This window comes from Eucalyptus grandis, chromosome 1 (assembly GCF_016545825.1).
Source record: "Eucalyptus grandis isolate ANBG69807.140 chromosome 1, ASM1654582v1, whole genome shotgun sequence".
NCBI classification, from domain to species: domain Eukaryota; kingdom Viridiplantae; phylum Streptophyta; class Magnoliopsida; order Myrtales; family Myrtaceae; genus Eucalyptus; species Eucalyptus grandis.
The window spans coordinates 45708319-45731620 of record NC_052612.1 but is presented as its reverse complement, the minus strand read 5'-3'; the positions used below and the strand labels follow the sequence as shown (position 1 = coordinate 45731620).

General features: G+C 43.6%; 4 protein-coding genes and 3 pseudogenes across 4 annotated transcripts; 6 read left to right on the top strand and 1 right to left on the bottom strand.

The window, feature by feature from the left end:
- Nucleotides 1–619: 619 nt before the first annotated feature.
- Nucleotides 620–1678, top strand: LOC104432194 (polygalacturonase inhibitor-like). The gene is made up of 2 exons (XM_010044658.2): nucleotides 620–708; nucleotides 853–1678. The coding sequence occupies exons 1-2, from the start codon at nucleotides 620–622 to the stop codon at nucleotides 1676–1678; spliced, it is 915 nt and encodes a 304-aa protein (XP_010042960.2).
- A 3173-nt stretch (nucleotides 1679–4851) lies between these two features.
- Nucleotides 4852–5991, top strand: LOC120294761 (polygalacturonase inhibitor-like). Its single transcript, XM_039315260.1, has one exon. It carries the CDS (start codon nucleotides 4887–4889, stop codon nucleotides 5871–5873), a length of 987 nt encoding a protein of 328 aa, XP_039171194.1. The 5' UTR covers nucleotides 4852–4886; the 3' UTR covers nucleotides 5874–5991.
- A 3164-nt stretch (nucleotides 5992–9155) lies between these two features.
- LOC120287082 lies at nucleotides 9156–10190 on the top strand (annotated as a pseudogene).
- Nucleotides 10191–10397: 207 nt separating this feature from the next.
- LOC120287077 lies at nucleotides 10398–11375 on the bottom strand (annotated as a pseudogene).
- A 2854-nt stretch (nucleotides 11376–14229) lies between these two features.
- LOC120287072 (polygalacturonase inhibitor-like) lies at nucleotides 14230–14532 on the top strand. The gene has a single exon (XM_039299750.1). It carries the CDS (start codon nucleotides 14230–14232, stop codon nucleotides 14530–14532), a length of 303 nt encoding a protein of 100 aa, XP_039155684.1.
- A 2025-nt stretch (nucleotides 14533–16557) lies between these two features.
- Nucleotides 16558–17705, top strand: LOC104414700 (polygalacturonase inhibitor-like; the record flags this gene model as incomplete). Its single annotated transcript, XM_010025866.3, has 1 exon — nucleotides 16558–17705. A coding segment is annotated over one exon (1020 nt), but the record flags the coding sequence as incomplete, so codon positions are not given.
- A 3760-nt stretch (nucleotides 17706–21465) lies between these two features.
- LOC104445685 lies at nucleotides 21466–22809 on the top strand (annotated as a pseudogene).
- Nucleotides 22810–23302: the final 493 nt, after the last annotated feature.

The window sequence follows — 23302 nt, the reverse complement described above, 5'->3', positions numbered from 1 at the left end:
CGGTGACCGCCGAAAAAAAAAAAAAAAAAAGAAAATAAAAATGTTTAAAATTAAAAGAAACAAAAAATAATAAAATTTACCAAACGTGTTTCTATTCATTTTTATTCCCGGAACAAACGTTACTAAACGTGTTCTTTTGTTCAAAAATTGTTTCCCGGAACAGAAACACTTTTTTTTTTTTTTTGTTCCCTAGAACAAAAAAGAACCGAAACGTTACCATTCGCACTCTATGTGTTCGACACTTTGATTTATTTTTTATATTTTACTATGCAAGTAATATAATATCACCTAACCACAGACAACATAGTTAGTGTGCGTTCTCCCTTCCACCACAAACGTCGAGGGTTCGAGCCCTCTTGTTGTTAAAGTGTCTTAAGCGGGAGTCATAGTGTTGAGGTCCTGAGCTAGCCTCCTCTAAGGTATTGACGCTTGGTTCGAGGTGCATCGGGCATCATATGGGCCGTGAGTTGCCGGCCCAACAAATTCTTGGTTACCAAAAATATATATATATATCGATAAAACTTGATTTTAGAAAATATGTGGATTAAACGTTCCCAAAATAAACTGTGTTAGCAATTGATAATTGAGGAAATTTCAGAGTGATCGCAATTTCTTATAAATGGAGTTATCCAATCTTGTCCATGCAAGTGCAATCCCATCCACCACCCTCCACAAGTCCTCCAACAACAACAATGTTGAACCACCCCCGTCTCCTCCTTCCCTTCCTCCTCTCCCTATCCATTTCTGCCGTCCTCCGCCCCGCCTCCTCCGAGCTCTGCCATCCGGATGACAAAGCCGCCCTCCTCCGTATCAAGACCTCCCTCAACGACCCTCCTTTGCTCTCCTCTGGAGACCCAACACCGACTGCTGCAACGGGTCCTCCATCTACTGCGACCTCACCACCCACCGCATCGTCTCCCTCTTCATCACCGACGGTGGCTTCGCCCCCACCGCCCCCATCCCAACCGCCATCAGCAACCTCGCCGCCCTTGAGGACCTCGCCCTCCAGAACCTAACGGGCCTTTCCGGCTCCATCCCGCCCGCCATTGTCAACCTCAAGGACCTCAAGGACCTCAAGTTCATCACCTTCACCGCCATCAACCTCGCCGGGACCATCCCTTCTTATCTCAGCCTCCTCAAGAACCTGACGTACCTGAACCTATCCTCCAACAAACTCACCGGGTCGATCCCGAGCTCGGTCTTGCGGATCCCGAAGCTCCAGTACCTCGGCCTCGACGGCAACCAGCTCACCGGGACGATCCCCGAGTCGCTGAAGCTGCTGGACGGGAACCTACCGTACCTGGTCCCGTCGGACAACCAGCTCTCCAGCGAGGTCCCCGCTTCATTCCGAGGGTTCAACTTCGGATATATGAATCTGGCCCGAAACATGCTGCGGGGGGACGGGTCGGTGTTCTTCGGGGCAAACAAGACCACGGAGAAGATCAACCTCTCGGGGAACGCGTTCGAGTTCGACCTATCGAGGGTCGAGTTACAAGAGAGCCTGACTGGACTGGACCTGAGCCACAACAGGATCTCCGCTGAGCTCGAGTCTTTGGACCTGAGTTACAACGCGCTGTGCGGGAAGATTCCGGCCGGAGGGCAAATGCAGAGCTTCGGTTACGAGTCCTACTTCCACAACCGGTGCTTGTGCGGTGCTCCTCTTGAGAGCTGCAAGTGAAATCGGTCGCGTGCGTGGTGGTGGTGGGCGGCTTCAAGACCGACCGTGACCACCATTATATGAGTGGACTCGTTCTCTTGGAGTCAAAGAGAGACTTAAGGCTATTCGTGATGCTCCATTTTTCTCACGAAAAAAAAAAATCGAGAGAAATAATTGTGTGACGGTTTTGAATATATTGTGAAAATAATAGTCAATTCTGAAGCATAAAAAATCAAGTCACAAATAATTATAAATTACTATGAAACTTACTTTTTTCAAGAATTTGTGACTCATAATATACCGTTATTCTCACAGTATCCCAAGACTGTTGTGCTAGTAAAGTTTTATGCTAAAATCAAATGTGAATAAAGTTGTTTGCGTCAAATTTCCTTTTGCAATATATGCACTATTTTTTCCCAAAAAATAAAAATAAAACAAACACATTGAACACTCTATGTGCAAATGGCCTTATCTCTTTTCTTTTTTTATGTAGTTATCAATCGACTACATATTGTTTTAATTGTATAATAATAATAATAATAAGGGTTAATACCTTGAAAAACCCCAAACTGGTACACCTGTGACAAATTTAGCCCAAACTATTTTTTTGACCACCAAAAACTCCAAACTAGTATATCTTTGACAAATTTACCTCAAACTGATATACTTGTGACAAATTTACCCTTTATTAGTTTTTATTAAATTTTACAGTTAAATTATTAAGTTAAATGACACGTGACGTGTTGATTGGTATACAAATTTGAAATTTTACGTTCCGTTTGTCACAGTTTACAATTTTTGTGATTTTTTTGTGGTATTAATCCAATTTAGTGGATTGTATATTTATCACAAGAGTACCAATTTGTGATTTTTGCGGTCGAATAAATTAGTTAAGAGTAAATTTATCATAAATGTACCAGTTTATGGGTTTTTATAGTCGGTTGGGGTAAATTTGTCACGATATACCAGTTTGAGGTTTTTCATGGTAAAAAAATAGTTTGGGGTAAATTTGTCACATGTGTACCAGTTTGGGGTTTTTCAGGTATTAACCCTAATAATAATAATAATAATAATAATAATAATAATAATTATTATTATTATTATTATTATTATTATTATTATTATTATGTTGTTGTTGTTGTTGTTGTTGTTGTTTGTCGGACATATTATAGGTCATACAATTTCTTAGAATGTGATTGTTCTACAAGTATTTAAAATGTGATCGATTTATTTTATGTTTTTTTGCTCGAAATCAATTTAATTTAATAGCCTGAATTTATGCAATACTTGTTCTCGTGGGTAACGTGGCATTGCCATTTTTGAAGTGCCCCGGACAAGAAGCTGATAGGGAGCCGTAATTATGCGGATGGATTGACTAATAGGAATTACGAATCACTGAATTTTCGAAAAAGGACAATTTGAGAAGACAAATCAAATTTTCTCTGTCATAACTAATTAGAGGCGGGACATCATGTGGTCATATCATATTTACTAACTTAGACTTCATTTATTTAGTAGAAAATAAATAATTTAAAAAATATTTTCTCAAAAACGATAAGTTGTATCATTTGAAATAATTAGTTAATATAAAATATTTTTATTAGTGACAACTATTTATGTTTAAACATTTTCGAGAATCATGTATTTTTGTGAGCAAACCAACCAATTATTATAAAGAAAATATTTTCAAATAATTCACTTTTCATGAAGTAATATTTCAGGGGCCATATCCTTAGTTGATAAAAACCTTACCCGATACATGTGAGCGAAGTAATTTACATGTATGATTTACATCATGTGGTCTCGATGATGTTGGTCGGCGTCGAATTTGGGAAGCTTGACTTGTCCCAAAATAGGCTACTGGGAGACGCATCGCTGCTACTTGTGGCGAACAACACGAACGACCACATCGACATCTCGAGGAACCTGTTCTAGTTCAACCTTTCAAAGGTGGAGCTCAGCTAGAGCATTACGTGGCTGGACATTAACAATAACAAGTGGGGGTGATCGGGTCCAGGTGGATAGTGTCTAGACCTGGACCTTGTACCCGACTTCTATTATAACCTTTTCTTTTCTCGGACTCTACACCCGACCCTGTACCCGACTCATTCTGTTTTCTGATCGGATTCCAGGTTGACCCTATTTCCACTGAAACCTATTTTGCAATCTCCCGATATCCTATATGACTTCGAATTTTATATTAATACGTGAGAAAATAACGTAATCTTCATAATTTGTGTTAAACATTATTGTAATAAAAAATACATAAACTTTTTGATTAAACGAAAAATTAAGGATCCATAAGGCTAATTATAATAAATAAAATCATAACACAAAGAATTAGCAACAAACATGGGTCTAATATTAGTTTTATTCCCACAACTACTACATGAAGTTACTCATTTATGTAAGCATAATTCATTCTACAAAAGAAAAATTAGGCGAGCCAATCCATGTGATACACAATAATTTGAAGGTGACGAACACCGTCCATCCATCGGACGGTGTGAGAGGGAGCCAGTGAAGGAGGGAAGCAAGTGAGAAAGATGAATGACAAAGGAGGAGTGCCATGCGTGTTTAAAAGAGCGAAGATGAAAAACGTCGTGTGATTGCAGGAGTAATAATAGAAATTGGGGGAAAAATGGTTTTGAACCTCTACTTACAAAACCGGTTCGGGAACCAATCGAGGAACTAGTTTTCAGGTGGGTAATCACTCAGAACCTGTTCCTGAACTAGTTTAAACTGGTTCCGAATTTTGGGAACCGGTTCTCGGACCGGTTTCAACGAAAACCAATTCCTGACTCTATTTTCTAGGTGGGCTAGTTTGGAAACCGGGTATACCCGGTCTGGTTGCACACCCTAATAACAAGATCTACGGGGCGATGCCAGAGGTGATGACGGGACTGCTGCTGCAATTCTTGAACTTGAGCTACATTAAATGTTTAGATATGACTTATTGATAATATAAATATTTTTATTAGCTAATTCTTTCAATCAATAAATTAAGCATTTTTTAAATTATATAATAGTCAAGTGCAAAACCAACAAACCCTCCCCAGTGAGCGCCCTCGCCCTCCCTTCTCCTCCTCCCCCACCACCCCCGCCGCCCCGGCCGCCCCCCCCCAGTCGCCACCCCCCAGTCGCCCCACAACCTCCTATAAAATACAACTCTCCACGTCTTCTTCCTCACTCATCCAAAACTCATGCCCCGCCACCACCACCTTCAGCAATGTCTCCGGCCCGCCTCCTCCTCTTCCTCCTGCCCCTCCTCTCCTTCTTCCTCCTCCGCCCTGCCTCCGCCGTCCTCTGCCACCCGGAGGACAAGGAGGTCCTCCTCCGCATAAAGTCCTCCCTCAACAACCCCTACCTGCTCGCCTCCTGGAATCCCAACGTCGACTGCTGCACCTGGTATTGCCTCAAGTGCCACTACAAGACCCACCGCGTCATCTCCCTCTTCTTCCTCAAATCCAACCTCCCCGGCCAAATCCCCTCCGCCATCGGCGATCTCACTTACCTCCAATCCCTCACCCTCCACAAGCTCTCGAACTTCACCGGCCCAATCCCAGAGTCCTTTACCAAGCTCAAGTACCTGAGTACCTTGACTCTCAGCTGGCTCAATCTCACCGGCTCAATCCCCTCCTTCCTCGGCCAGATCAAGAACCTCACCTCCCTCGACCTCTCCTTCAACAAGCTCACCGGCAGCATCCCCGACTCCCTCTCCACCATCCCCGGCCTCGGCTACATCGGCCTCGACCGTAACCAGCTCACCGGGAAGATACCGGCTTCCCTCGCCAACCTCAAGGGTAACAGCCTCTACCTCATCCTCTCCCACAACAACCTCTCCGGCCAGCTCCCGGCAACCTTCGCCGGCGTTGACTTCGGGAAGCTCGACCTTTCCCGGAACAGGCTCCAGGGGGATGCATCGCTGGTGTTCGGGAGGAACAAGACCACATTCTACGTCGACATCTCGAGGAACCAGTTCGAGTTCGACCTGTCGAAGGTGGATTTTAACGGGAGCCTGCAGACCCTGGACATGAACCATAATAAGATTTACGGGTCCATTCCAACGGCCATGGAGAGTCTCCAGTTCCTGAACGTGAGCTACAACCGACTGTGCGGACCGATTCCGGTGGGCGGGAAGTTGCAGAGCTTCGATTACACGGTGTACTTCCACAACCGATGCTTGTGCGGTGCTCCTCTTGCTAGCTGCAAGTGAAAAACCGATCTGAGCTTCGCTGATGCTTTAAGATTTGAGCTAACCAATTCATAAACTTCTGTTATTTTCCATCACGTTGCTTCAAGCTTTACCCATATATATATATATATATATATCACGTTTCTTCAAGATTTGGACTCCGCTGCCCCCGGTCCCGTCAGTGGGGCCTGTTGACAATATAATAATGGTGGTCAAGGGTCAAAGTCAAACTAATAAGGGAAAAATATTGGGCGCCGTATGAGTGGTCCGGGACCACGCTGACGTGGTGGTCCCGGACCACCCAATATTTTCTCATCTAATAAGGCAAGGCGAGTCCTTCAAGAATTGGCGCCTCTTTTTCTCTGTAGGACATGGGTCCCACGAGGACACGTGTCGCGTTCCCACAGCTTTCTTGTTTGCCAGGCTGGAGGTACCTAATATTTTTTTCATATACACACTATTATTACTTCCAATTGGTATGGTGACGTGGCATTATCATTTTTAACGCACGAGAGATTAGAGTGCGACGTGATTGAAGGCGGTGACGCGCAAAACTAATTATGAGGATTGGACTAAAGAAATTATATTCATTGAAACCTTAGATGGAGAATACATAGTAAATTTTTAGAGATAGAATTCAAGACCTCGTAGTAATTTATCCATTACTTGTCCATTAAGCAAGCTCGTGATCTTTTACCCCATGATGAGAAAGAGAATCGAAAACCGACAATATACCTAAACCTATGCCCATCCATGCGAACCAACCGATGTTTTTTGAGATCAAGGATAAATTGGATGATTGAACCAATGATGTTCGACATCCAAATTAAATCTCGGACCACCCAACCAACCACCGTGACGGCGTTATGTTCAGTTAACTTTTAGCGACTGACTTTGTGGTTGCAGAAAAAAAATTGTCCCAGAAGTTGCACGTTCTAGTACTAACGAAGGAAAAAAATAAGGGGAAAAAAATCATCTTTCAGATTCATTAATGCGAGTTGAAACGAAGCAATGATTTTATTCTATTCTAATAGAAATCTTAAACGCCGGCGCAGGCCTTCCTTCATTGGTCCCTCTAGACATGCCGAACCACGTGGAGGAATGAACGTGGCATCCGTGGAATAAGGTTCGAGGAGAGATAGCCTTCGATCTTGACCGGTCCAAGCGGCGCCAACTATCTGGACGTACACTTTAGGTTGATTTTGTCATTACGGGTCGTAATTTACGGGCGTCTCTTCACTTATATTAAGTTAGTAAACCTCTTTGCCTTATCCCAAACCCTCGTGCTTTTGTATTCTCAATCTATGTATCAAATCAAAGTTCTCTTTCAATGATGGCAAGACCTTTTTCTTTCCTCAGCCCAAATGATAAAACTCTCGCGGTCTTACTGTATATCAACATCGTAACTTAAGATGAACAGAATAAATAAATAAAAATAATGAGAGAGTCAAAATTAGCACTTGAATTCAACATTGGGGTGGATTAGTACTCATTAGAAGAGGTGAGCAGTTCCAGGGTTGGTAGGAACCTACCTTGTTATAAACGATTCCAAGTTGTATGCCCTGGAATTGGTTCTGAAGCCTACCCAATTTGTCCAAGGAGTTGCTAAGCCACAACAGAAAGAGAGAGGCAAAGCTAGGGTTGTCGCGGGTAGAGAGAAAAAAAGGAGAGAGAGACTACAACAGAGACTAAGAGAGGATTGACGGGCGATGATGGTGGCTTAAGGTTGAGTTGGGTTGCTACGAGCAGTGGTGTAAATGGGAGAGTTGGAGACTGATAGAGGATTGACGAACGACGATGGTGGTGACTAGTGAGGGGTCGCCATGCGAGGAGGAAAGACAACACGAGTAGAGGGCCGAGGACCTAAGGTTAGAAATAGAATTAGGGCTTTTGCTTTTAGCTTATAAAACCAATTCCAAAACCGATCCAGTTCCCACATGGTTCTTTTACTTGAAATCAGGAATCCGGCTCCCACTAGTTTCAAGTTTTTGGATCCAAGAGTCAATTCCCAAACTTGTTTTTTCGAGCAATCCGACTCAATTTCTGGATAAAACCAGTTCAATTGCATACCCCTAGTACTCGTGTTATTGATCCACATGGGGTTGATGACTATGACTTAGTTCGATAGTTGGACTCTCCATGTGATGAAAAAAATTAAATTTGTTCATGTCCTCATCTTTAGATAATAACAAAAAAGAAAGGACAGAATAGGTGGTGATGTTGAGATTAACGTCTATTCATGGCCAAATGAATCCAAGAGTGTTTGAGTTGTGACAAGCGGTGGGATCCCTATATCCATAATAGCTCTTACTTCAAAGTTGGGTTTAGCATGGGCCCACCGATAAGATTTACTCTTGGACTTTACTAGTATAACAATATTCGAGTTACCATAAGAATGTGACAGTTTGTTGTGAGTCACAAATTTTTGAAAGAGTGAGCCCCACAACAACTTATAATTATTTATTATTTGATTTTTTGTGCTATATAATAAACTGTTATTTTAATAATAATTTAAAAAACTGTCACATAATCATTTCTCTTTATTCTTATTGTTGCTAATGATTTGTATATTAAAACATAGAACGATAATTCCACTGATAATTCTTCTATAGATGGAAGCTTCGCTTTTAGATTGTTTTTTTTTTTTTTTTTGTAAAATGTATATAGAATAAATTATAAAAAAAAAAAATTTGTCATCTTATTTTATTCCTACTCTACACTCGGCTCTCAAACTTTTACCCCGCCTCTTGTAAGGTGTGGGAGTCAAAACCCACTCGTGAAACTTACTCGTCCCCACCCCATCTCCCTAAGAATGTGGGGATTTGAACCCCTCACCTCCCTCTTCCATGTTGGAAGGGTGGTCACTAGGCGAATCACAGTGATTAAAAAAATAATTTATTTCATTTGCCATCGAAATGAGTAGGCAATTGGCTTGCTTTTTTTCTTTTTCTTTTTCTTTTTGACGAGGCTATTGGCTTGCTTTAGGCAGATGATTTTCGCCCATAATTTAAACTTATAATTTTCACCCTAAAATTTGAAAACAAGATAAGGCATTTTAAGTTTCACAATTTCTACATGTCAAAGGATAAAGTCGCCAGATTTACAAAAGAAAATTAAAAGTACAAATAATCTTAAAATGAGTTCAAAACGAAAAATCCCTCCCCCGTTTCCACACACAACTTCCTCTTTTAAAATACGACTCTCCATGCCTCCTCCTTCCTCACTCATCCAAAACTCATGCCCCACCACCACCACCTTCAACAATGTCTCTGGCCTGCCTCCTCCTCCTCCTCCTGCCCCTCCTCTCCTTCTTCCTCCTCCCGCCCCGCCTCCGCCGTCCTCTGCCACCCGGAGGACAAGGAGGTCCTCCCTCGGCATTAAGTCCTCCTTCCAAGGACCCCAACGTCCTCGCCGCCTGGGACCCGAACGTCGAATGCTGCCACTGGTACTGCCTCAAGTGCCACTACAAGACCCACCGCGTCCTCTCTCTTCTTCCTCAAATCCGACCTCCCCGGCCAAATCCCCTCCGCCATAGGCGACCTCATAACTTCAAGACCTCACCCTCCACAAGCTCTCGAACTTCACCAGCCCGATCCCAGAGTCCTTTACCAAGCTCAAGTACCTGAATTTCCTGACTCTCAGCTGGCTCAATCTCACCGGCCCAATCCCTTCCTTCCTCGGCCAGCTCAAGAACCTCACCTACCTCAACCTCTCTTTCAACAAGCTCACCGGCAGCATCCTGACTCTCTCTCCACCATCCCCGGCCTCGGCTACATTGGCCTCGACCGTAACCAGCTCATGGGGAAGATCCCGGCTTCCCTCGCCAACCTCAGGGTAACAGCCTCTACCTCATCCTCTCCCACAACAGCCTCTCCGGCGAGCTCCCGGCAACCTTTGCCGGCATCGACTTTGGGAAGCTCGACCTTTCCCGGAACAGGCTTCAGGGGGACGCATCGCTGGTGTTTGGGAGGAACAAGAGCACGTACCACATCGACATCTCGAGGAACCAGTTCGAGTTCGACCTGTCGAAGGTGGATTTTAATGAGAGCTCGACGACCCTGGACATGAACCATAATAAGATTTACGGGTCCATTCCAAAGGCTGTGGAGAGTCTCCGGTTCCTGAACGTGAGCTACAACCGGCTGTGCGGGGAGATTCCGGTTGGCGGGCGGTTGCAGAGCTTCTATTACACGGTGTACTTCCACAACCGGTGCTTGTGCGGTGCTCCTCTTGATAGCTGCAAGTGAAAAACAGAACTGAGCCTAGCCGATCTTTAAGATTTAAGCGGACCAGTTTGTGAACTTGCGTTTTTTCAATAACCATGCTTTTATCAGAAAAGTAAAGGGGCTGCCTATTGAATCCCTATATTTCTTTCAAGTCTTCAGTGCATTAACTCCACGTGAGTGGTCGTCAGGTTTCAAGCTGATTTATTTTGCAATGCAAACAACGCGACTCGCAAACATGGCCTGATGATCTGATTGTTCTTTTATTGAACTCTACGACCACCAATTGACAGCTTTGTCCATACAATCAAATATGATTTCGTTATATTTTCATTACAAGATGTAGAAAGAAAAGGAACAAGAGCACGTACCACAACAAGAGCACGTACCGGTTGTGGAAGTACACCGTGTAATAGAAGCTCTGCAACCGCCCGCCAACCGGAATCTCCCCGCACAGCCGGTTGTAGCTCACGTTCAGGAACCGGAGACTCTCCACAGCCTTTGGAATGGACCCGTAAATCTTATTATGGTTCATGTCCAGGGTCGTCGAGCTCTCATTAAAATCCACCTTCGACAGGTCGAACTCGAACTGGTTCCTCGAGATGTCGATGTGGTACGTGCTCTTGTTCCTCCCAAACACCAGCGATGCGTCCCCCTGAAGCCTGTTCCGGGAAAGGTCGAGCTTCCCAAAGTCGATGCCGGCAAAGGTTGCCGGGAGCTCGCCGGAGAGGCTGTTGTGGGAGAGGATGAGGTAGAGGCTGTTACCCTTGAGGTTGGCGAGGGAAGCCGGGATCTTCCCCATGAGCTGGTTACGGTCGAGGCCAATGTAGCCGAGGCCGGGGATGGTGGAGAGAGAGTCAGGGATGCTGCCGGTGAGCTTGTTGAAGGAGAGGTTGAGGTAGGTGAGGTTCTTGAGCTGGCCGAGGAAGGAAGGGATTGGGCCGGTGAGATTGGGCCAGCTGAGAGTCAGGAAATTCAGGTACTTGAGCTTGGTAAAGGACTCTGGGATCGGGCCGGTGAAGTTCGAGAGCTTGTGGAGGGTGAGGTCTTGAAGTTAAGTGAGGTCGCCTATGGCGGAGGGGATTTGGCCGGGGAGGTCGGATTTGAGGAAGAAGAGAGAGAGGACGCGGTGGGTCTTGTAGTGGCACTTGAGGCAGTACCAGTGGCAGCATTCGACGTTCGGGTCCCAGGCGGCGAGGACGTTGGGGTCCTTGAAGGAGGACTTAATGCCGAGGAGGACCTCCTTGTCCTCCGGGTGGCAGAGGACGGCGGAGGCGGGGCGGAGGAGGAAGAAGGAGAGGAGGGGCAGGAGGAGGAGGAGGAGGCAGGCCAGAGACATTGTTGAAGGTGGTGGTGGTGGGGCATGAGTTTTGGATGAGTGAGGAAGGAGGAGGTATGGAGAGTCGTATTTTAAAAGAGGAAGTTGTGTGTGGAAACGGGGGGAGGGATTTTTCGTTTTGAACTCATTTTAAGATTATTTGTACTTTTAATTTTCTTTTGTAAATCTGGCGACTTTATCCTTTGACATGTAGAAATTGTGAAACTTAAAATGCCTTATCTTGTTTTCAAATTTTAGAGTGAAAATTGTAAGTTTAAATTATGGGTGAAAATCATATGCCTAAAGCAGGCCAATTGCCTACTCATTTCGATGGCAAATGAAATAAACTATTTTATAATTTCTTCTGTATATAGATATTACAAAAAAAATGTAAAAAGAGAAGCATGCGCCATTTTTTCCATCTATAGAAGAAATGTCGGTGGAATTATTGTTCCATGTTTTAATATACAAATCGTTAGCAATAATAAGAGCAACAATAAATGATTATGTAACAATCTTTAATCTATTATTAATATAATAGTTTATTATAAAGCACAAAAATCAAATAACAAATAATTATAAATTGTTGTAGGGCCACTCTTTTAAAAATTTGTGATCCACAACAAACTGTTATTTTTACATATTTTTATAGTAACCCAAAGATTGTTATACTAACAAAGTCTAGGAGTAAATCTTGTTGTGGGGCCACTTTTTTAAAAATTTGTGATTCACAGCAAATTGTTATTCTTATAGTAACCCAAAGACTATTATACCCAACCTCAGCTACATCGCCGGTGCTTTAAGATTTGAGCAAACCTGCTCGTAAACTTGTTTTTACCTTCGATAACCATGCTTTGATCAGAAAAGGAAAGGACTGTCTTTTGAATCCCGATGCTTCTTTTGACTCCACGTGAGTCGTCGTCATATTTCAAGCTGATGATTTGGTTGTTCTTTTGTTGAACTCTACGAACTGAAATTAACAGCCTTGTCCATAGAATCAAATATGATTCTGTTATATTTTCATTAAAAGATTTAGCAAGTAAAAAAACTACATAAAAAAAAAAAAAAAAAAAAACGCCTCTTTTCATTTCTAGCATTTGCTCATGCTCTTGGGTTCATGGCCATCAGACAATATTGAGATTCCTGACGCAACTTGAGTGTTTTATCGGAAAAAAAAAAAAAAAAGAGTTCAAATTCTAAACCTATATAAGAAAAAATGTTTGAGTAACTTTCCATGTAATATATCTTAACACGTCTCAAGTGTTTTTTTTTTAAATAGTTCAAATCCTAAACCTATATGAAGAAAAATGATTGACTAACTTTTCATTTAATATCTCTTAATACGTTAACTAGTCACTGATCAACTAAACTCGTTAAGCACTCTCTTCCTAGCTAGCTATTGGCCTTTAAATTTCCTAGTATATTCAAAGGCAGAATTAAATCTCCATCTCGGTTAAACTCATGCACGTCCATTGGTCCCTTTACATAGCCATAATAGGCAGTTTTTTCGAAGGAGCAGCTATTAAATCAGAAGCCAACACGTTCCTTCAAGCTTTACCTATATAACAAAACAAAAACCACGTTTTTAAAAAATTTGCACTCCTCTGCTCGCTGTCGCTGGGGCTGTAGACAATATAATATGGGTTGGGTCAAGGGTCAAAGTCAAACTAATAAGACAAGTTGCGTCCCTGGTCAAACATGTGCAAAAAAAGGTTTTGGTATACAGCTTGGATGGTGGGCCCCCGTATATACATATCCATGTCCATACCAGAGCCTTCTTCTTTTCCATTTTCGGTTCAGAACAAAGGGGCTGCTGGTTCAGCAGTTTTGTTTTGGTGCTTCCTCTGCACAGATAAGACAACGTTCCCGTTGTATCCGGCCCACGCCTCCGGTCGAAATTTTCTCGTTCATTTGGGCCTTCCGCATCCCAACGTTGTACAAAGCACAGGACGATGCGTGATTGTCCTGGAAACTCTCAGGAATAGATAGCATGACAGCCCATGTGGCGTGTGAGGTAAGGAGCATGCTTTGCTTGGGTTAATTTGGATGTTCATTGGACCAAGTGAACTCCTAAATTCCCATTGTTGTACCGATGGATCAGCCCGGCCTAATACCAACCGGCTGGATGATAATACCTTTTACTTTTAAAATGTCATTTGAAATTGGATAAGTTCTTTAACTATATTGTGTATGAACCAGGCAGTTGAATCATGTCGGGGAGAACCAGCTAACTCTGGGTTCGAGTGGTTTATGGGAATGATGTTATTATCAATTATGATTTACCCTTTTTTGTATCTATGTAAACATTCTGGACAACAAATTTACTAACTTGATAATGGTAAACCTGTTAAAAAAATTGTGATGCATTACAAGTGAATTACTTATTCTTTTTTTTTCTTTTTTTTTTTCTCACTTTTGACCGGACGTCAGTGCCAAATTGCCCATCTAATTTTGGGAGTTTGCACATACTCCCCCTCCAACCGACGCAAAGGAATTTGCCTCTTTTCAATATGGATTGAATTGGGGCTTGAATGGGAGCAGTCCCTCCAAGGAAATAGCCCTAGGCCCAAAGTGGATTAAAGCGTCCAGGAAATCCAACTAGAACGTAGTGCTTATACGGTGATTCTAATACCCGCTAGACAAAAATTGAAGTTCACACTTACAAATCTCACAAATTGGAAGGAATGAGCATGCAGATTTTATAGGCAACCTTTGAAAGTGGCAAACATAGACTTGAGGGAATATAATGTGCAGAGGCCCTAATAATGAGTTCCAATGTTTTGGGCTGCACCAATGGTTGATTCCTTTGTATTTTCTGAATGAGAAATCTGGGCAAATGGTCTCCAGCAATATGCTTTCGCGTAAATTTTGTGAGGACCCATCTTGGAACAGGCTGCAGGGATACACGTCGCTGCTGTTCGGGGTGAACAAGACGAACGACTACATCGACATCTCAAGGAACCTGTTTGAGTTCAACCTATCGAGGGTGGAGCTGAGCCAGAGCATTATGTGGCTGGACATTAACCCTAACAAGATTGATGGGGCGATGCCGGAGGCGATGAAGGATCTGCTGCTGCAGTTCTCGGACTTGAGCTACAACAGGTTGTGTGGGGAGATTCCGGTGGGAGAGCGGTCGTAGAGCTTTGGTTACTCGGTGTATTTCCATAACCGTTGCTTGTGCGGTGTTACTCGGTGGGAGGGTGGCTTGAACTGTTCACGGCCACTGACTGATAATCACCATCTCACGTCTGCGTTCCATAGTGTTCATTGATCTTGAGTGGGAGAAGTTGTGGAGTCAAAGGCGAAAGCGACAAGTCGACATTTAAGTCTTCAACCGCGTTCGACTCTCCGCAAGCGAATGTTTCTTGTCAATTGTTTTTGTTTTTGTTTTTGCTTGTATCTTCCAGGCTATTTAGCTTTCAATAATCTCTTCCATTGGCGTGGCATTAGCATTTTTGATGAGCGAGGGATCAGAAAGACACGTGATCGAAGGCGATGTTGCTCAAAACTAATTACAAGGATTGGACAAAAGAAATTAAACTCACGGAAATCTTACCAAGAGAGTTGACTAAATGGAGAATACATAGTAATTTTTAGACATAGAATTCAAGGCCTTGTAATCACTATCCATTAAGCGAGTCCATGATTTTTATCCCATCACGATAAGAATGAGAATTCATAACTGATATACCTAAATTCATATCTATCCTCGCAAACTAATCAAGGTTTCTTGAGACCGATGATAAATTGGAGAAATGAATAAATGATCTTCAACATCCAAACCGAATTCAAATCACTGACTCACTGCAGTAACGGTGTCATGTTTGGTTAACTTTTAGTGACTGATTTTGTAGTTGCGGCAAGAAATATTCTCCCAGAAGTTGCTCGTTCGAGTTGAAAGGAAGGGAAAAAAAAATCGTCTCCAGATTCGTTAATGGGAATTCAAACGAAGCAATTATTTTATTCTATTCTAACATGACGGCGGTCCCTTCGACAGTCAACTATGGACAAATCTTTAAATGCCGGCCACTTCGATATGCCGAGCCACGTGGAGGAATGAATCGTGGCATCCGTAAATAAGGTTGAAGGAGAGATAGCTTTGTTCTTGACCGGTCCAAGTAGCGCCGACTATGGAAAAATTGTTCAACGATTTGTAAATATAATCCATTTGACTAATTATCTACATAATAAACTTAGCACTAAATAGATAAAAATTTCATAAGATTTAATACTTAATTAATACAATAAAAAATTAAGATTAAATTGACAAATTATCAAAAAGTTTAAGACTAAATTAACTGATTTAAAACTTTTTAATAGTTATCTCCATCAACCATTTGTTATATACAGTTTTAGTTGTTTTTGTCAATATGTGTGTCTTCACTTATATTAAGTTAGTAAACCTCTTGCTATATCTCGAATTCTTTGTACTTTCATCAAATCAAAGCTCTCTTTCAATAACAGAAGACCTTTTCCTTTCCTAAACCGAAATGATAAAACTTTTGCGTTCTTTCTATCTATTGTGAATGCAATTTAGCATAAACGAAAAAACAAAACAAATAACCAAAGTGTGAGAGTCAAAATTAACACCATATCTTAGAAAATCATGAATTCAACATAAGATGGTTAGTACCTTTGCTAACAATGAGGAATAAGTTTGATAGTTAAACTCTCCACACAATGAAACAAATGAAAATTTTCACGTCTTTGCCTTTTAGATTATTAAGTGAAGATATAAGAATGGGTGATGATATTGAGATGAATTTTCATGCTTGGCAAAATGGATCCAAAGTGTTTTGAGACATGATAGGCGAGATGGGGTTCCCATATCCAAAATGGCTCTTACTTCAAAGTCGTGTTAGCGTATGGGCCCATTGATAGAATTTACTCTTAATCATTGCTAAGGATCTGCATGTTAAATTATATAACAGTAATTCCACGAGCAATTCTTCAATAGAACAGGAAAAGAGCGTATACTTTGCTTTTTAGAAAAATTATTTGCGAAGAGATATATATAATATATAAGAAGTTATTAGAAGTAGAAATAGTCTTAAATGAGTCAAAATCCAGCAAACCTTCCCTAGCTGCCACACACGACTTCCTCCTATAAAAATACAACTCTCCCCGCCTCCTCCTTTCTCACTCATTTAAAACTCGTGCCTCACCACCACCACCTTCAACAAAGTCTCTGGCCCGCCTCCCCCTCCTCCTCCTCCTGTCCCTCCTCTCCTTCTTCCTCTGCCGCCCCGCCTCCGCCATCCTCTGCCACCCGGAGGACAAGGAGGTCCTCCTCCGCATAAAGTCCTCCTTCAACAGCCCCTACATCCTCCCCTCCTGGGACCCGAACACCGACTGCTGCTACTGGTACGGCCTCAAGTGCCACCGCAAGACCCACCGCGTCATCTCCCTCTTCTTCCTCGCCTCCCACCTCCCTGGCCAAATCCCCTCCGCCATCGGCGACCTCACTTACCTCCAAGACCTCACCCTCCGCAAGATCTCCAACTTCACCGGCCCGATCCCAGAGTCCTTTACCAAGCTCAAGTACCTGAATTTCCTGACTCTCAGCTGGCTCAATCTCACCGGCCCAATCCCCTCCTTCCTCGGCCAGCTCAAGAACCTCACCCAACTCGACCTCTCCTTCAACAAGCTCACCGGCAGCATCCCCGACTCCCTCTCCACCATCCCCGGCCTTGGTTACATCGGCCTCGACCGTAACCGGCTCACCGGGAAGATACCGGCTTCCCTTGCCAACCTCAAGGGTAATAACCTCTACCTCATCCTCTCCCACAACAGCCTCTCCGGCGAGCTCCCGGCGACCTTCGCCGGCGTCGACTTCGGGAAGCTCGACCTTTCCCGTAACAGGCTTCAGGGGGACGCGTCGCTGCTGTTCGGGGGGAGCAAGAGGACAAGCGACATCGACATCTCGAGGAACCAGTTCGAGTTCGATCTGTCGACGGTGGAGTTTAACGAGAGCCTGTGGTGGCTGTACCTGTACATGAACCATAATAAGATATACGGGTCGATTCCGAAGGCCGTGGCGGGTCTGGAACTCCAGTTCCTGAACGTGAGCTACAACCGGCTGTGCGGGGAGATTCCGGTGGGCGGGCGGTTGCAGAGCTTCGATTACACGGCGTACTTCCACAACCGGTGCTTGTGCGGTGCTCCTCTTGATAGCTGCAAGTGAAAAACAGAACTGAGCCTAGCCGATCTTTAAGATTTGAGCGGATCAGTTTGTAAACTTGCGTTATTTCAATAACCATGCTTTTATCAGAAAAAGAAAAAGAGCTGCCTATTGAATCCCGATATTTATATTTAAAAAAAAAACAGAGGAGAAAAGGGGTCAGGCGGAGGAGAGAGAGAAAGGGGAAGACGTGCAGAGAGAGAAGAGAGGGTGAGGGAGGAAGAGAAGGGGAGACAGAGACTGACTTGCGGGGCCTTTGATGACACGTGTCGTAAAATAAATGGACTCGTTTTTTGCTGAGATGACAGCTTCAGCCGATATTTTCTCAATAAGGTAAGTTGAGTCCTTGGTCAAACGTGTGCTTCCTTTATTTTCTCATTTTGCGAAAGAAGGTTCTGCCATACAACTTGCTCGGTGGGCCCCCGTAATATCCTTATCCATTATCGATATCAGCCTGATTCTTTTCCTTTTTCGGTTCAGTGGTGGGTGCTGTTTTGGTGCTTCCCCACTCAAAGCTCTTCCTCTCCGCAGACCAGACAACTTTCTCCTGTCGTTTCCGGACCCCGCCTTGGGTCGATATTATCATCTCGTTCTGCTCGTCCCTCCACATCCCAACGTCGTCCGAACACCCACGCGCCGCGCTGTGCCCAGCACAGGACGAAGCGTGACCGTCACAGAAGTCCCGCAATCGCTCGGGAATGGATAGTACAACAATATTTTCTTGTTAATCCCAAATTAGAGATTAGAGCATATGCTTTGCCTTGGGCTCACTTGGATGTCCATTTGACCAAGTGAACTCCACAATCCCGGCCGTTGTACCGATGGATCGTGCTTGACTTAATCCCGACCCTAATCTCAAGAAATTTTACAGCTCCCTGGCTGGATGACAATATTTTTACTTTTTCCTTGAAAGAGAAGATTACTTTTAAAATGCCCTTAGAAATTAGGTAAGCATTTGAATTATATCGTTCGTGGAATCGGGCACATTGAATTTTATGAGAATAACCTTATTGTCAATTATGATATACCATAAAAAAAAAAATAATAAATGATGATATTCCATTTTCCATATCTATTTTTACATAGTCCGGACAAATCATTTACTAACTTGTGTTGATAATGGTATGTGTGGTTAAAAATATTGTGATGCATTTTACAAAGTGAATTACTTACGCTTCATTTTTTTCTTATTCTCACTTTGGACCCGACATTGATGCCAAATTGCCAATGTAATATAGGGAGTTTACATACTCCCCTTCCAACCGAAGCAGAGGAATTTGCCCTTTTCAATTTGGATTGAATTGGAGAAATCTGTCCGAGGAAATAGCCCTAGGCCCGAAGTTGGAATGAGTCGTTGTCCAGGAAATCCAACTAGAACGCATTGCTTATATGATGATACTAATACCCACTAGACACAAATTGAAGTTCACACCTACAAATCCCACAGATTGAAGGAATGAGCAAGCAAATTTTATATGCAACCTTTAAAAGTTCCAAACATAGATTTGAGGACACGTGATATATGCAGGTTCTTCCTATGGTTGGATTTCTTTGTGTTCTCTAAATGGGAATCTACGAAATGATGTCTATTAATTTGATTTCGCGTAACTTTGACTTCATTTTTCAAAGGAAAAGATTTTCTTTCCAAATTCTATGTTTCTTAGTCACGTGCCAAATCTTGGAACAATACACTTGTGGACTTCTCTCACCCGTTCCTCGGGTCGACAATTTTACTCAACAAGCAATGGAACTTATTTTATATAACGGAAGTGATTATGATATCTAATATTTGAATAACTTGTCAATGCCGTACTTGTAATTTATGATTGACCCAATCTGCTAGAGGTTATCCAGGACATTCTAGAGCATTTGATTTGCAGCATGCAACCCCCCAGGGGTGCTGAAAACAGATTCCTAAACCAACAGTGTCATGAAAAACAAGCAATTTCTTAATTCAATCCGACTAGATCATCAAGACGATGGGAACGGATCGGGCCTAGCCACAGTAACGCAAATCAGGGGATGATCCCTTGAAAGAGAGTCCAGGCCCCTTTCGACAGTCAACTATGGACAAATCTTTAAATGCCAGCGTAGGCCTCCTTCACTGGCCGCTTCGCATATGCCGAGCCACATGGAGGAATGAACATGGCATCCGTAAATAAGGTTGAAGGAGAGATAGCTTTCGTTCTTGACCGTTCCAAGTAGCGCTGACTATGGAAAAATTGTTCAATCTAAACGTATCAACAATTTGTCATTATTACCATCGCACTGAGTGGCCCTACCGATTTCGGGTTTTTTCCCTCACGAATGGGAGAAGTTCGAATCCCGCATGTTGCAAGTGAACTTACCCATTTCACGAGAATAGTGGTTTCCTCGTGCCCTGTGGTTTACCCGCTAGCTTACTGATTTCCTGAATCATAAAAAAAAAAAAAAAACAATTTGTCAATATAATATTTTCAACTAATTATCTACATAATAAGTTCAGACTAAATAAATAAAATTTCATAAGATTTAAGACTTAATTAATACAGTAAAAAAGTTTAAGATTAAATTGACAAATCAATAAAAAATTTAAGACTGAATTAATCGATGTATAATAAATTTAGAACTTTTTTGAATAATTATCTCCATCAACCATTTGTATATACACTTTTAGTTGATTTTGTCATTATGTGTGTATCTTCACTTATATTAAGTCAGTAAACCTTTGCTATATCTGACTTCTTTGTACTTTCATCAAATCAAAGTTCTCTTTCAATAACAAAAGACTTTTTCCTTTCCTAGACTGAAATGATAAAAATTTTGTGTTCTTTCTATCTATTGTGAATGTAATTTAGCATGAGTGAAATAAACAAAACAAATAACCAAGTGTGAGAGTCAAAATTAACACCATATCTTAGAAAATCATGAATTCAACGTAAGGATGGTTTTAGTACCTTTTGCTACTGATCCACGTTGGGTTGAGACGATGAGGACTAAGTTTGATAGTTAGACTCTCCACACAATGAAACAAATGAAAATTTTTCACGTTTTTGCCTCTAGATTATTAAGTAAGGATATAAGAATGGGTGATGATATTGAGATGAATTTCCATGCTTGGCAAAATGAATCCAAAGTGTTTTGAGACATCATGAGCAAGATGGGGTTCTCATATCCAAAATGGCTCTTACTTCAAAGTCGCTTAGCTGGGCCACTAATATAATTTACTCTTAATTATTGCTAAGGATTTGCATTCTTAAATTATAGAGCAGTAATTCCACCAGCAATTCTTCAAAAGAATGGGAAAAGAGCGTATACTTTGCATTTTAGAAAAATTATTTGGTGAAGAGATATATAATATATATATAAAAGAAATTATAGAATTAGAAGTAGAAATAGTCTTAAATGGAGAAATATTAGGTAGGTTAAACACTCCACGTAGGTGAAATGGAAAACCATACAAAAAGTCGACACGTGTTGTTCACGTGTAATTCGGGTCCCACTCTCAACAATTTTGCTCTCCCCTCTCCTTTGTTCTTCGAAAATATTGGGTGGTCCCGGACCACCCAATCAATATTTTCACCTCTCTGCACACACTCTGACGCTCTCTCCTCTGCTCTCCTCTGCAGACCGTCTCCTCCTCCCTCTCCCTGTCTCTCCCTCTCCTCCGCTTCGTCGCAGTGAGAACAAAATCGCGGAGGGTTCAGAGAAAAAAACAAAGGTTCAACCCTCCGCCTTTGCCTCCACTGGTTGCCTCCGTCGCCCTCGACCCTACCGCCGACGCCGCCGACGCTCCTTCGCCTCCCTCTCACGACCTCCGCTCCGCTCTCTCCCTCTCCCCCTTCGCGAAGTCGTGCCTCTCTTCCAGCGAAGCACGATGCCGACGCGCCTCCGCCTTCGCCCCCAACGCCGATGCCAATGCCCCTTTGCCTCCCTCTCGCGACCTCCGCTCCACCCTGTCTCTCTTTCCTCTGCGGAACGCCCTTGCTGGCCAATTCGCTGTCAAAGGACAGCATAGGAGAGAGAGCATCAGAGCGTGTTGAGAGAGATGGGCCAGAGTCTATTGAAGAGAGGACAGAGGAAGAGGGAGAGCCAAATTTTGAATTGTTGACGTGGACGACACGTGTCAATTTTGTATGGTTTCCACTTTGCCTACGGGTAGTGTTTCCTACCTAATATTTTCTCGTCTTAAATGAGTCCAAATCCAGCAAACCTTCCCCCAGTTGCCACACACGACTTCCTCCTATAAAATACAACTCTCCACCACTACCTTCAACAATGTCTCTGGCCCGCCTCCTCCTGCTCGTCCTGCCCCTCCTCTCCTTCCTCCTCCGCCCCGCCTCCGCCATCCTCTGCCACCCGAGGACAAGGAGGTCCTCCTCCGCATAAAGTTCTCCCTCGACAGCCCCTACCTCCTCCTCCTGGAACCCGGACACCGACTGCTACTGGTACGGCCTCAAGTGCCACCGCAAGACCCACCGCGTCATCTCCCTCTTCTTATTCGCCGCCGACCTCCCTGGCCAAATCCCCTCCGCCATCGGCGACCTCACTTACCTCCAATCCCTCACCCTCCACAAGCTCTCCAACTTCACCGGCCCGATCCCAGAGTCCTTCACCAAGCTCAAGTACCTTAATTTCTTGAGACTCAGCTGGCTCAATCTCACCGGCCCAATCCCTCCTTCCTCGGCCAGCTCAAGAACCTCACCTACCTCAACCTCTCCTTCAACAAGCTACCGGGCAGCATCCCCCGACTTCTCTCCACCATCCCCGGCCTGGCACCGTCGGCCTCGACCGTAACCAGCTCACCGGGGAAGATACCGGCTTCCCTTGCCAACCTCAAGGGTAACAACCTCTACCTCATCCTCTCACAACAGCCTCTCCGGGAGCTCCTGGCGACCTTCGCCGGCGTCGACTTCGGGAAGCCTGACCTTTCCCGGAACAGGCTTCAAGGGGACGCATCGCTGGTGCTCGGAAGGAACAAGAGCACGTACCATCACGACATCTCGAGGAACCAGTTCGAGTTCGACCTGTCGAAGGTGGATTTTAACGAGAGCTTGACGACCCTGGACATGAACCATAATAAGATATACGGGTCGATTCCGAAGGCTATGGCGGGTCTGGAGCTCCAGCTCCTGAACGTGAGCTACAACCGGCTGTGCGGGGAGATTCCGGTGGGCGGGCGGTTGCAGAGCTTCGATTACACGGTGTACTTCCACAACCGGTGCTTGTGCGGTGCTCCTTGATAGCTGCAAGTGAAAAACAGAACTGAGCCTAGCTGATCTTTAAGATTTGAGCGGACCAGTTTGTAAACTTGCGTTATTTCAATAACCATGCTTTTATCAGAAAACAAAAGGAGAAAAATATTGGCTGATCCTAGACGAGAAAATATTGGGTGGTCCGGGAACTCCACATCACATCAGCGTGGTCCCCGGCCACTCATGAGGTGCCATGTGGAGGGTGGTGGCCTCACTTGGGAAATTGGTGTCTTCTGCCTTCTTCCCATTCTCTCTCCTCCTAGCCTGCCGACGCACTCTCTCCTCCTAGCCTGCACGCTCTGTCTCCTGTGCAACTCGTTTGGCTTCTATCTCACTTCGCTGTCCATCGCCGATTGCCACCGCTAGTTCTTGTGCAATTTTACTACTCAAGAACGGTTAACTAACATTTACGAATGGTGATAGTTAAGGGCCAAAATTTGAAATCCACTGTAACGAAAGGCGGTGGCACCCAAGGCGAACGTTGTTGCTGCCGC

What these genes read in the sequence shown, in the direction of transcription:
- LOC104432194 (XM_010044658.2), top strand. Translation starts at nt 620, where the DNA reads ATGGAGTTATCCAATCTTGTCCATGCAAGTGCAATCCCATCCACCACC. An exon ending in AACAATGTTGAACCACCCCC is followed by an intron (nt 709 to 852) that starts GTCTCCTCCTTC and finishes TCTCCTCTGGAG; the next exon opens with ACCCAACACCGACTGCTGCA.
- LOC120294761 (XM_039315260.1), top strand. Translation starts at nt 4,887, where the DNA reads ATGTCTCCGGCCCGCCTCCTCCTCTTCCTCCTGCCCCTCCTCTCCTTC.
- LOC120287072 (XM_039299750.1), top strand. Translation starts at nt 14,230, where the DNA reads ATGGTCTCCAGCAATATGCTTTCGCGTAAATTTTGTGAGGACCCATCT.